The sequence below is a fragment of the Lutjanus erythropterus genome, chromosome 16 (genome assembly GCF_056507025.1).
Source record: "Lutjanus erythropterus isolate fLutEry1 chromosome 16, fLutEry1.hap2, whole genome shotgun sequence".
In the NCBI taxonomy this organism is placed as follows: domain Eukaryota; kingdom Metazoa; phylum Chordata; class Actinopteri; order Lutjaniformes; family Lutjanidae; genus Lutjanus; species Lutjanus erythropterus.
In genome coordinates this window covers 4,492,850-4,506,471 of record NC_139332.1, presented here as the reverse complement: position 1 = coordinate 4,506,471, position 13,622 = coordinate 4,492,850, and the positions used below count along the sequence as shown (strand labels likewise).

At 38.4% G+C, this 13,622-nt stretch overlaps 1 protein-coding gene across 1 annotated transcript in view; it reads left to right on the top strand.

The window, feature by feature from the left end:
- The window catches only part of septin7a (septin 7a), a 42,951-nt gene extending 32,015 nt beyond the window's left edge, over positions 1–10,936 (top strand). The window contains exons 7-12 of the mRNA XM_084739789.1: positions 90–186; positions 4,067–4,118; positions 4,569–4,694; positions 7,466–7,601; positions 7,698–7,843; positions 9,855–10,936. Of these exons, the coding sequence (XP_084595915.1) occupies positions 90–186; positions 4,067–4,118; positions 4,569–4,694; positions 7,466–7,601; positions 7,698–7,843; positions 9,855–9,891 (594 nt within the window). The 3' untranslated portion in view covers positions 9,892–10,936. The remainder of the gene's footprint in view (positions 1–89; positions 187–4,066; positions 4,119–4,568; positions 4,695–7,465; positions 7,602–7,697; positions 7,844–9,854) is intronic.
- Positions 10,937–13,622: the final 2,686 nt, after the last annotated feature.

The following is a 13,622-nucleotide window of genomic DNA, read 5'->3' as shown; positions in this document are numbered from 1 at the left end:
GTGTGAGGGCACAACCACAGCCTGCAGTGTATTTTTAGCCATTGTGTGTGAGCTATGCAACAGTTGTGTCCCCTCCCTCCTCTCTGCAGGATCGTTTACCCCTGGCTGTAGTCGGTAGCAACACCATTATCGAGGTCAACGGAAAGCGAGTGCGCGGGAGGCAGTACCCCTGGGGTGTGGCTGAAGGTGAGAGGTGGAAGGTCAACTGATCCCAGCCCAATAATTGACCAACTAAGTGCAGTCTCTCTCAGACACACATGCTAACACACCAATATTTCCACAGTTATTGGATTATTGAGCAGACATCATGTGTAGATGGTTTGCAAAGCAGTAACGCGATCCATGTGCTCTTGTTTTGCTCACATCTCAATATTCAGCACACGAACACAAACACAGTGGAACTGTGTGATTGAGGAACCGCAGCACTCACTGCAGTCATAGATGAGACTAAGATTGTATCAGTGTGAGGAGCACTGGACCAAATCATTTAAAAAATAGTTGTTAATTGGTTTATTTTCTGCATAGAATTTCATCAAACACGTACCAACAATATAAATGTGTGATGGCATGAAATACAAATTTCACATATAGAGCATTGGTTTAAGCTGGGGTCTTCAACATGTGGCTCTGGAGCTGTATGCGGGTCTTAAGTCGCTCTCCAATGGCTCCACTGTAAAAATGAAAACGATGTCAAAACTCAAACTTTTAAGGCAATGGATTGCAATACATTTTTGAGTTTTGAGCCGTAAATCCTTAAGTTTTGAAATAGTTTTACCTACCTACAAAACTTTTGTTGAGATAATTTAATGTTCTTCTTTGGATAAACTTAAATCTTTGAGTTTTTCAAACCCCAAAAAGTTGTCATCATTGAGTAAATGAATTAAAGTGAAAGTGAATGATTGATAAAAATTTTATTATTTTCAAATAAAACCATTTAATTTTCAGGTATCAAAATAATGACAAATCAGGTTGACAGCTCCCTGTGACTTTTTTTTTTTCAGATTCTAAAACTCAAAGATTTGAGTTATCTAAAACAGAAAAGTAATTACCTCAACTAAAGATTATAGGTTGGCAAAACTTTAAAGTTAATTTCAAAGCTTGAGAGTTTAAATTGGGCTCAAAAGTGCCTTGAAATGCTGAGTTGTCTCAATTGTTTTTTTACAGTGTAAATTGATTCTTACTTGCCTTAACTGCCTAAACAGCAAAAATATTTAGTCAACTAAAATGTACATCATTGTTTATGTCTATGGCTCGGTGCCTTTTCCTTGAAATTTTGATGGTGCCTCGTCTTCTTGAGTCTCCATAAGCCAGCGAAGGACTTTTTTTCTGTTGGCTGTGGTATTGAAAACGGTATCAAGCATCACTTGTAAATAGTACTGAATCAAAGTTAAAGTTCTGGTATTGTGACAAGCGTGTTTACCAAGCTGTAAAAAAAAAAGAACAGGGATTATTAGGCAAATAAAATACAAGGTGTACAAAAGAAAACTTTACGAAGGTTATAATTATTCAAAAATATATATTTTAAAAGTGAAAGAAAAAAATCTAAAACTAAAATTATTTCAGAATAACAAGATAAAACGGAACATGTGATACTGTAAAAGTCAGATGTCAGCCAGGAAACATAGGAGACTGACCGTATAGCAAGAGATCAGCACAGTGACGGCTCACAATCAGTCCAGTGTAGGCAGACCATTTGACTTTTAGACATCAGTCCCTCGTCAGCACGCTAGAATTTAATAGAAATGTTCTCAAGGCTTCAAGAATACGCACCGTGTGTTTCTGGGAGCAACGCTGAATATAAGCACAACTGTGTTTGATCACAAGAAGATTTACAAGATTACTTCACAGCAGGGTACCTTAAATACATGTCAGTCTAATCTGTTTAACTCCTAAATGATAATAAACAGAATATTACCAGCTCATGTAATCTCTAGTCATATTTAGTATGAATTGGCTGAGAGACAGCTGGCTTCTGTTCTTCCTCTCTCACTTAAAGTCCTTATCATGACCCAAGAACTGGAACTAAATGAAGAAAACACAAACAAGCAACAGTCGTAATATGAAAAGCAAACAATGTCACACTCCAGACGACGGTGGGAAACTGGACGTTGTTCTCTTGAGCACAGGATATGAGAGTCGTGCTTGACCTGGCACAGGAAGTTTGTCATACTGCGGTGAGATGTACTGTATGAAGCATGACAACATATTAAAGTTGTGAGAACACACACACAGTCACACTGTGAGTGTGACTTAGCTCTGAGTGCAAGTTAAGCTCCTATAGATCAGAGGCAAACAGCAGCTATAGAGCTGAGGACAGTACAGCCTGGTGGAGGACTGGTAGGAGTGCTACTATGGAACCGGTCTGCCACCAGTGTGAGCCGACACTCCATGGGGAGTGAGTGTTGGAATACCACAAATGTTTTTGGCTCCATGTCAGCATAAATATGGAGAGAGAGAGAGGGCAAGGTCCCTGAGAAGCTATGCAAGTCACTCTACCGCAGCAGTGAGATAAACCCCAGAGGACTGTGGTGAGAGGAGGCACACAGCAGCACAGGACGCCACCTGCTGATGGACTCTGCTACTACAGACATTATGACTAGACTGCAAAGTGTGTGGTGCAGGGCCTTGAAAAGCTGGATCAAGTCTCGAAACAATTGACTGTGGAGCCCCAAATTCAACAAAAAGGCATGATTAAAAATAGAACTGAAGATACATTAATAAAAAAAAAATGTAATCCTAAAGCATGAAGAAAATTTGAATGATTTAATGTGTACAGACACCAAAACTTTTCTTTGTACTTTTCTCTGTAAATTAACGTTACTATTAATTATTATTATTATTCAGTGATATTTCTGACTGTTTTTATGGCCCTTTACTTATGGCAGGGTAATATATTGATATTATTTTTCTAGTAACATGAGACTATATACTGTTTTAGAGTTTGGATATGGTTATGTCATGATATGGCAGAAGCGATGTCACTTTCTGAACTTACCAGACTGGTCTAGCTGTTCAAATATTTGCCTTTATTCACTTACTCAACATACCCACAATGCTAGAGGTGATAACGATTATTTAATCTGTTTAGTTTATCAGAATCCCCTTTAGCTGCAGCAAATGCTGCTGCTATTCTTACTGGTGAAAATTACACAATCCAATGTAAAATCATTGTAAAAGAAAAGACACAACACAGATGGTGCTGTTATTCAGATGTCAGTAGTGTTATGGAAATGTCCTTATAATTTCCATTTTCTTTAATGTAACATAATATATTACACTATAAACCATTCCCTAAATTATATTACATGTCTCAATTAAATTAATCAATCTGTTATCAAGATCTGAAATAAAACAGAAAGGTAACAATATTTTTATAAGAATGTTCTGCTTCTTATCTGATATTTTAAGTATTTGTGTTTAATATGTAGACCTTTACGTCTTGATATGTTTCATAGGCAGTGTGACGCTGTCACAGAATATGCAGCCTGTTGCTGTAGAAATAAAGCTTTTTCCAGCATAGTATTATTTTATGTTATAATGATTGTTCGATTAATTGGTCATTAATCTAAGCAATGTTAGCAATTAAGGAAGATGCTTACAGTTTGCAAGCCTGGTCAGTACTGATAGATATTTATCAAAAATTTCATTATGTTAATATTTTGTAAAAGCACCCATAGTCATCCCTACAACAATGTGGCATTATCAATAAATATCAATATTGAGGTATTTAGTCAAAAGTATCATACAGTTTGATTTTGTCCACTTCACAGAGGCTGACTCCATACTTAAATTGCCCTACTTTTGCTGGAAGTATTTCTCTGTTGATTATACACCTCATGAGAATATACAGCTCATGATCTATTTATTATAATAACAGTGTTTTTTGTATTTGACAAAACCGATGACCAGAGCTTCAAAAAAAAAAATCCAGTTGTTAAAAATTGAAGTTTCTTTAATTTGTTTTTGTTTTTCTGTTTGTCTTTGCTGTACTCACAGTCCCTGCAGGGATCAATTATGCTCATGTGTTGATTCATTTCTAAACCGCTGTGTTTGTCTCTTCTTGCAGTGGAAAACGGAGAGCACTGTGATTTCACAATCCTCCGGAACATGCTCATCAGGTGAGGAAAAACACATCAACTCCTCCTCAGTACAGGCCACAGTTGCGCTCGGCTCAGTAACGTTCTTCATTTTTTATAAGCCAAGGACCCTTTATTAGATTATTATTTGTTAGATGTGATTATTTATTAGATGTCCCTTGGAATAATTAGACCTAGCCCTTTCTTTAAAATACTTCTATTGTGTTATGTGAAAGAACACCACAGGAAATGTACTAGACATGTATTAAAAATATTTGCACTATGATAAAAGATTGGAAGTTTGCTGGCAGTGTTGAATTTTGCCTTTAAGGAATGACCAGGAGAGTTCTGCTCAGGATTGGATGTTACTGAAAATGCAATAAAGTACACATAACATATTTAAGCAGAAGTACTGATGTAAAAAAAAAAAAATCCAGCTCTTAAAAAGCTATTTGTTACTACTTTGTTAAAATAGCTGTTTTGTGTTTTCAGGACCCACATGCAGGACCTGAAGGACGTGACGAACAATGTTCATTATGAAAACTACCGCAGCAGGAAACTTGCTGCGGTCACATACAACGGCGTGGACAACAACAAGAACAAGGGACAGCTAACCAAGTAAGTTCCTCTGTACAGTTGGCACAGAAGTGCGGTGAAATGAACCTTTAATAGTGTAAACTGAAGGATAATGTTGCTGATTTGGCTGCTGGTTCTCTAACGAGCCTGTGAGCAGCTCAGTCACTGTGTAACCACAGAGGAAACCACAGTTCAGAGGTCAAAGTCTGCGGCCACCGACCCACAGATTAAAGAGGGCAAACTGTCCAGACCGTTAAACCCATTCCTGACCCAAACAAGGCAGCACTAACCCCCCCCCACTAACTGGCCACCAGTATCAGTTGTGTCTAATCTGACAGTACTAACTGAGGCACCATCTGACTGCTAATCCACCGGCTGCAGCTGTCAGTAATCACCAGCACACTCTCACAAAACTAATGCATGGATCATGGCAGCATGCTAAGTGTCTGTGCATTTGTTTGTTTTTAGACCTGAGACTCCTGAAGGCATGTAAGTGTTCACTTCTTTAATACCTCTCCACACAAAGCATCTCCACTCCTGTCTCTGTCCTTTCCATCCTCCCTGCCTTGTAGGATATTTTTTTCCCACCCGCACCTCTTTGAAATGTATGAACATGTTGTCATGTCAAAAAATTATATTAAAGCTAGTGATCCTGTTTGTCCATATTTTACATAATCTTGTACTGGAGACCAAGGGTGTGCCAAATAGTTAGAAGCTTTGTTCATAATGTTGACATTTGAATACTGCGCAAATTTCTTTTAAAACCACATTTCTGCACAGTTACGCTACACTAATATTATTAGTTATATTATTATTAATTCATTATTCTAATTAATTAAAGATAGAATTGATTTAGTTGGTCCCACTCCAATTTACAGTACACTGATGAGACGCAACAAGTCGTACTTTGTATTAAATTATACAAAAGTAATAGTAGACGCCATGCAACCGATTGAACGCTAACAAGATTTAACAAGCAATATTTTGTATCAAATTAGACAATAACTGTAAGTAACATTATTATTAGATAGTAGTTATACAATAATTAGTGTGTAATTAGTGAGACATTACAACAGAACTGTCCTGTAAAGTGAAATTACAGATTTTCTACTTGAGACACACTTTCTTTGGCTGTTCCCATACAGTTGGCAGAGTAGTAGAGACAGATGCCTGCTTCTTTAATCAAATCACATTTTCTGCTGACAATAAGTGTGTGCAGTCACCTACAGAGCAAACATTCCTCCACCTCTAGAACTTTGTGCTTTATTTGGTAGATCTAGTCTAAAAAGGGTCTAAGAAAGAAAATATAATTTGTAGTTTTTGTTTAATTTGATACGAAGTACAGCTTGTTGTATCTTATTGGTGTACTGTAAATTAAAGTGCAATCAATTTCTTATTTTTTAAGGATTGTAATGTCATCCAGTGTGCCAATAGACATTCATAGATTCATTCAGAAACCTCAATAGAAGATTTTAATGTAAAAAAAAAAAAAAGAAAAAAAGACATTTGGTGTCGCTCTACTAGAGACAGTTAATACTATCAAAAATGGCTAATTAGCTTCTGCATGATCTTCTGTGTAGTAAATGCAATCAGAGTCATTCTCTAAATCTGGCTTGGCTACTCGCTGTGCAGTTTGATTACGCATTTCTTATTAACCACTGATGAAGAGCTTACTGTGCAACTAATGGCTTGATACCATACAACCGCTGGCTTATTAATATTCTAATATTTATGCTACATTCATGTCAGGTTGTATAAACTAAACTAAGTATGAGCAGCCAATAGGACAAACTGTTCAGCTTTCTAGTTGTCAGTTTGATATCTGCAGGGTTTGTATAAAGTGTTGTAAAGTTGGGAAAATGCTTAATGTTAACTGTTATGTTTTCATTGTTAGCAGTATGCATGAATTTGAATATACTGCTTGAAAACTGCTTGGTTTTCAACATAGTCTGGTGTTACATGTTAACATCCTTGGACACACTTTTTGTGTGGCTAACAGATCATAATAAATGGTCTGATAAGGTGATTTTTTTTTTCTGAAACTGTAAACTGTGTTGCCATAAGTTCTCATCTGCAGAAGCGCTGAGAGACAAATGAGAAAAAAACATCGTGACCAAAAATTCACCTGATTTTAGTCCTATTAGGAACAAAAAAAAACCTGTGGTCAAATTTAATATAGCAACAACAAACACTTAAAAAATTGTCCTGACCACAAAAAACAACAACAACAACAAAAAAAAACCTAGATAAAATGATTCACCTGTTCTTCAGTCATAAGTATGAGAGAGAAAACTATTTAGATCAGACTTAATTTTTTTTTTCTCACTTGTCTCTCAAGGCTTCTGTACGCACCTCTACCCAGCTAATGAACACGTTTAGCTTGCTAACTTTCCAAAAGACAAATTTAGCATTAATAATAATGTAAAATACATTTTATTGGCCTGATTAATATTTTAGACAGGTTTTACATGTAAAGACCTCCAATATGGCTGCAGCAGGAAGTTTTTTCATTCTAGCTTGATGTCCAGACGTGACTGTAGCAGCAGCACCTGGTTAGTATCAGAATCACAGCGCCTGTTCTCCTGATAAGCCCCTGTCACCTCCAGCTACAACCTTCACTGGAAGCCGTCTGGGTCACAGAAGCTTCCAGGGAAGGTTTCCCTCCTCCTGCCTCTTCTCCTTTCCATCACTCTGCAGTCACAAAGACCTTAGTGGGAGGGGAGGTGGGGACACATTTCTGCTCAAGTAGCGTCCACCTGGGATGTATCCACGTGCCCACTGCTGTGTGTATGAACACTGATTTTTGTCTCCAGGAGCCCTCTAGCCCAGATGGAGGAGGAGCGGCGGGAGCATGTGTCCAAGATGAAGAAGATGGAGCAAGAAATGGAACAAGTGTTTGAGATGAAGGTCAAAGAGAAGCTGCAGAAGCTCAAAGACTCTGAGGCTGAGGTGAGCAAATGAGTGTTTTCTAGCTTTTTGTTTATTAGCTGGAGTTTCTTTGTAAATGCTTGGTTAACCTGCGACCGTCCCCCGATGTCCTCGCAGCTCCAGAGGCGTCATGAGCAGATGAAGAAGAACCTGGAGGCCCAGCACAAAGAGCTGGAGGAGAAACGCCGCCAGCACGAGGAAGAGAAGGCCAGCTGGGAGGCCCAGCAAAGGATTCTGGAACAGCAGAAACTAGACGCCTCCAGGTAAACACACCACCGCACAGGATCAATAAAAGAGTTGAAGAGAAGAGGTAGACTGAAGATGTTGTTTGAGTCTGAGCGATGCTTGCTCGTGGAAAACTTTGCTACAAACTGTGGATCAAGAAGCAGAAAACGCACAGAATGTGAACAACAAAAACTGAAAATTTAGATTTAATTGGCTCCCTTAGCTCATTACAGTAGGGAGTAGTAAGACAGCTAGTTAGAGCAGAGATCCAACAGAAAGAATAAAAACAAAACCCCCCTTCAGTATCCCACAGTACTGCTTTGTTTGCTGTTATGACTTGGGAATGAATTTCATTACAGAGGGATGTTGCAACTGGTTGTAGCGCCTTCCCCCACCATCCCACAGCAGGAGTTCTCAGTAGATTGTCTCAGCACTCCAAGTAGTCTTTCTCGACAACTGTAATGTTGCAGTTATCCCCAGTGAAATTAAATCTTAGAGTGGAGGCTGCAGCATGTTGATATTCACTGTGCCCTCTGTCCATGACTAAACATGGTGGTAATTTCACATGTTGGTCTCATGTCTGAATGAGTGCCTGAGAAATGGAAATCTGTACAGGCTGAAGGAAGTAATGAAGAAGTAATGGAGGCAGGAGATTTTACAGTTTTAACAGTTTAAACTTGATTGAACAAATGAATGACTATAAATAACTACAAATAAAAAAAAGTTAAACTTGAGAAAAGAAAGAAATTATCAGATATACATAAAAATGCTGCCTAAGAATAAAAAATAGTATCAAGAGATAGATATAGAATCATATAATAATATAGAATCACCACATGTAATGTTTCAGGCCGCAAGCCTTCATCAGACAACATCATCATGTCTGTAAGGAGCAGTTTCTGGTGTGTGGACTTAATTTTATATTTTTGTATCTGCATTTTTGTCCAGCACCCAGTACGCATCACTTTTGGATGTGTGTGCTCTTTTTTGATTCTTACATACATTTTATATCGGACACTGATACCAACATAGATACATTTCGCTGTGACAGGCCAGATTTCTGCTGACCTATATATTGGTCTGGCCCCACCACATAATTAAAGATTTGTTATAGACAATGTTTCACAAAGATTTAAAGTTTCTCCAAACACAATGACTCACAAAAATGAGTGAGTTTTAAGGAGGTTTGGACTTTCTCCAAGGACGACAGAGAAGCAGCCTATATTAGTCACGGTTTACTGTGTTTGTAAATTTTTACAACTTTACTGTGAGTGAAATGTTGCTTACTTTCATAAATTTAGTGTAAATGGTGAAATCAATTCCGCTGCAAAATGTTGGCAGGTGCTTCAGACAAGTAGCAACCTGAGCAAAGATGCTGCGACAAACTTGACACAATGTTTCACACAAGGAAAGAAATAAGTTATCGTGTTGCATTTAATGCTGAATTTACAAGAAGGCACAAATGATGTAGACATTTCGCAAGGTGTATTAAATTTTTCCTTACATAACAACTGTCAAAGTTGTGCAATTTTTTAAGGGAGTCTGGGGATAATGTGGTTACTATTTCAGTGGTGAAATCAGTTGAAACAGACGGTGTGTTCACAATCATCTACTGCTTATCTTGGCTGGTTAGAGAACCCAAACATGTAATTTGCATTACAGTGAACCAAATGGTGTTCTTACAGGATATCAGTTGAATGGGTGGTCGATCAATTTGGATACATTCGTGTGCACACCGCTGAAAGAATGTGGCCACATGCAGCCCAGACCACCTCTTCATGTGGTCTGAGCGATCAGATCTTAATACACCCTCAATGTGTCTTTGGTGCTTTCACGTCTGTAATTATATCTGTCAGCGTGTGGTCGGATTACCCAAAATGCATGTTCATATCAAGTGTAAATAGGCTCTTCGATCACTGCAAAATGTTTCTAACTTCATCTCTCCTGCAAATTCAAAGAGCCAGTTTGAAGTTGTTGAGTAGATTCTCACATCATCAGTCTATAAAAATGTATTTTTCTGACTGCTCCTCTGTCCTCTTGTGTTTTCAGGACCTTGGAAAAGAACAAAAAGAAGAAGATATTTTAATAACTCTGGAGGACCTTCCCAATGTTACAGTGTATTATGTTTCTGCCAACCTGCCAGCCTTGATTGTCAGAACATCTGTCAGTCAACTACATCCGCTGTTTGACCATATTACTGTGTAATAATCAAGTGAAAGCCAGGGGGCAGTATTGTCTGGACTCTGAATGGTACCCCCTTAAAGATCCGTCATTATCTCTGCATTGATTCAGTCCTGTTTTGGACCACTGCTCACAAAAACAAGTATACTCTCTTAGAAAACAGAACTGGAGGGCAACGTTCAGAGTTCAGTCATTCTCTCCTCTCTTCTTCTTCTACTTTGGGAATGTTGGATGCAGCGCTGCTCTGTGCTGCATCCTTTTTAATGCCAAAAAAACCAAACAAAGAGGTCGGCCTTTCACTCCCTGCACATTGGCAGACAGCGTCAGGCTGAAGCTCACCTCAGGCACTGTTTTTTTTTATATATGTATCTTTCAGTTCACTTACTTAGGTATCACATTTAATTTCCTCCCATGATGTTATGCTCTTCCATCTCCTGTAATGTAAATTGTATAACCATAAACTGCAGTGTTTAACTTCAACCATTTGTAACATTTTCTTACTTTTTGTTCATTTTGTTTCTTTTTGTATCGGCCCTGGCGTAGAAATTGTGTTCATTTTGTTCCCAGTAACACAGCCGGTGTTTTCCAGCCCTGCTCTTGGAAACCAAACATGTATTCCTGACTTCACTCACGCTGAGTGTAACGGTGTAAAGAAACTGCTCTCGAGGTGCTTTTACGTGAATTTATTTTAACTTCTTGTGCAGAATCTGTGTTGAAAAAGTTTTTTGACAGAATTGAATCTTTCCAGGGGCAGGATGTGGAAAGCTTGTGTTGGATGTTGGTGGATGAGAAAGCTTCAGTCAAACAGACAGTGGTCAACTCAATAACTGTACCAAGCTGGCTCTCTTTACATCACATTTAGCACTGTTGGTGTACTGCATCTGTATTTTGTAATGTCTTGTTTTTATTGTACAAAGTCACGTAATAAAATTGTGATGGGGAAAAAAAAACACTGATGATCCTGGCTAAATTTTCGAAAAGTGACTACATAACCAGGTATGAGGATACCTGCTGCCATAACAACCTCCACTCTTCTGGTTTCAGACTTTCCACCAGATGTTGGAGGCTGGCTACAAGAGCATTAGTGAAGTCCAGCACTGTTGTTGAGTGATAAGGTCGGGCTCACAGTCAGTGTCAGGATAGTGAAGCTCATACCAACAAAAACTAGGTAAACTATTTAGGCTGAAACAGAAAAGGTTCTCCCCAAACTGTTTCCACTAAATGAAGCACACCGTTGTGTAAAATATACAATGTATGCTGTAGCATTTGGTTTCTCTATACTGGAACAAAGGGTGCAAACAACAGCTGTGTCCTAATTCCAAACTACATACCAGAAGTCATCAGTCCTAAACTTGAGTTTAGAGTCCTAAAGAAGTCATAAGGTGCTCTTCACCACCACCGTTTTTTGCGCAACTTCAAATGTTAAACAAAGTTGGATGTTCTGTAAATTTTAACCCACACTCTTTGCACAGTATGGTGTGTTTTTTGTCGACCACCATATAGTTTTTGTTCACAAATCATTTTCCCCACTGAAGCTCAGTCATGTAACGTCAGTTCTTTATGGTTCTCTTCTGCAACCTAATTAGATGCTGTCCAATTAGGATCTGAAGAATTAAAGGACAGATCTGCAATGCATTTACTGTAATAAATTCTAAAAAATGTCCATGATATGTTATAAGAGATCAAGGAAACGTTAAGTTGAAATACTCGCTTCTTGATCTCATCACTACAGCCTCAGTGTCCCGCTTTGGAAACGTCTATTTCAGGCTGGAATAACTGTTTTAATTTGCCCATTTCATGTTAACTGCAGCTCAAGCTCATGCAGAGTGTTTGCAGAATAAGTAAGTGTCTGTTTATGAAGAAATTATTAATAATAATGTAGAGGGAGTAGATGTTAATAACGGTAAACTTAAGCAAAAAGTTAATGGAGTTTGGTCGGCAGTGAGACAGACAGGTAGGCATTTAACTCAAAGTCCAGAGTGCATTTTCAGAGTGGTTGGCTTTTGTTTTCCAAATAATGGGCATAACTTAACTTTGACAGACAACTGACAGTGGTAAACAGCCAATCAGCTTACAGAGGAGGACTTGTTCTCGCTTGTTATTGTCAGTTTATGTTGCACATGTCATGTGCTATGGTAGCATTCCTGCAGCCAGCCAGGACTATGGCAAGCAGGGGGCGGGAGGAAACAACCATAGATCATATATTAAATAGGATTTCAACCAATTTAACATGTGGCTCCCATTTTTATTTGAACTGCAGTACTCATTGTTGCATGCGCAGATGCGACATATTGCTCCTTTAAATATCGAATTTCTGAGAATGAATAGTGTTAATGTTAACTGATTCAGGAAATTAGTTGATTTTGTGGCACATTTTTTTAAATACCAGACATTTTAGTCAAATATTCAAGTCCAACTAAACCCACAAGACACTAATGCTAAAGTCCAAGTAGAGTTGCAAGTCCTCTTTGATTTTGTTGAGTCTAAAGTCATCAGATTAGTGACTCAACTCTGACTCCAGTACTAACATGAATGAATTTGTAATAGTTGTAACCATGTTACACACATGCACCCATGTGTTCATGTTCATGCATTCACACACAACCTTCATAAACACTTGACCTCTGTGCCAGATTTCATGGCAAAAACTGTCTGCCAAAGGATATTGACATTTTTGTGAACTGACTGGCAGAGTGAGCTGTAGAGTTCCTGGTCCTGATTGAGTGTGATGTGACAATGCAACACACAGAGTACTTGGAGGGGTTCCTCACAGCTGGAAAAAAAATCTTAACTGAATGTGAATGGTGGTGAAATATCCTCACCGCAAAAGCAAAAAATATTTATTAATTTTTTTGGGAAAAAAAACTTGTTGCTGTTAGTATATAACAGTAAAGCACTTGGCTTCTTGTGTACTAAGTGCAAAAATGTTATGTAAAGATAAGTACATGACACATTCTCTTTACAGTCCTTTGCAGTCTGACATTGGAGTGAATGCAGTATGAGAAAGTCATGCAGATTGGGATCAGGATGTCCATATATCTAGCCATATCATGTAAGATAGAAGCCATTGATTGTCAGAAACAACTTTGTTTCAACAAAGAGAAAACCATAAATATGATCCTATGTTACTACAGAACAACTTTGAAGTCGTCTCTATGTTCTGAGATTTGCAACGAGACCTTAACGTTCACTTCCAGCAGGTGGCAGCATGAGACAGCACAGTCGTTCCTCTGTCTGACAGACTGGGAGGCTTCCCAGGCATTTGATCAGCCTTATCAGTGTCTCAATGAACTTTCACCATGATGACCTTGCTGTTTTGGTCTTGATGTACTTAAAACCCTAATAGTGCTTAGTTAAGGATTCACGGCCGTTGTGTGTTGTTGTAGCCTTTCACCTACTGAAAAGATCTTCCTTTCTAACCTCCTGCGTGCTGCAATTATGTTGATATAAGTTAGATTACAGGCCTTATCAGGAACACAGTGCACCTCAGTCCGAGAGTCACTGAGCTGATAGCTGCCAACCTGGCACTGATGACACTGAAGGTTTTAGTTTAGAGTAAGCTTGTTTTTCTTTATTGTGACGGTTTTAATTCTTTAAGGTGAAATAAGTTGGAAGGGTTGGCTGTGGAATTCTAAG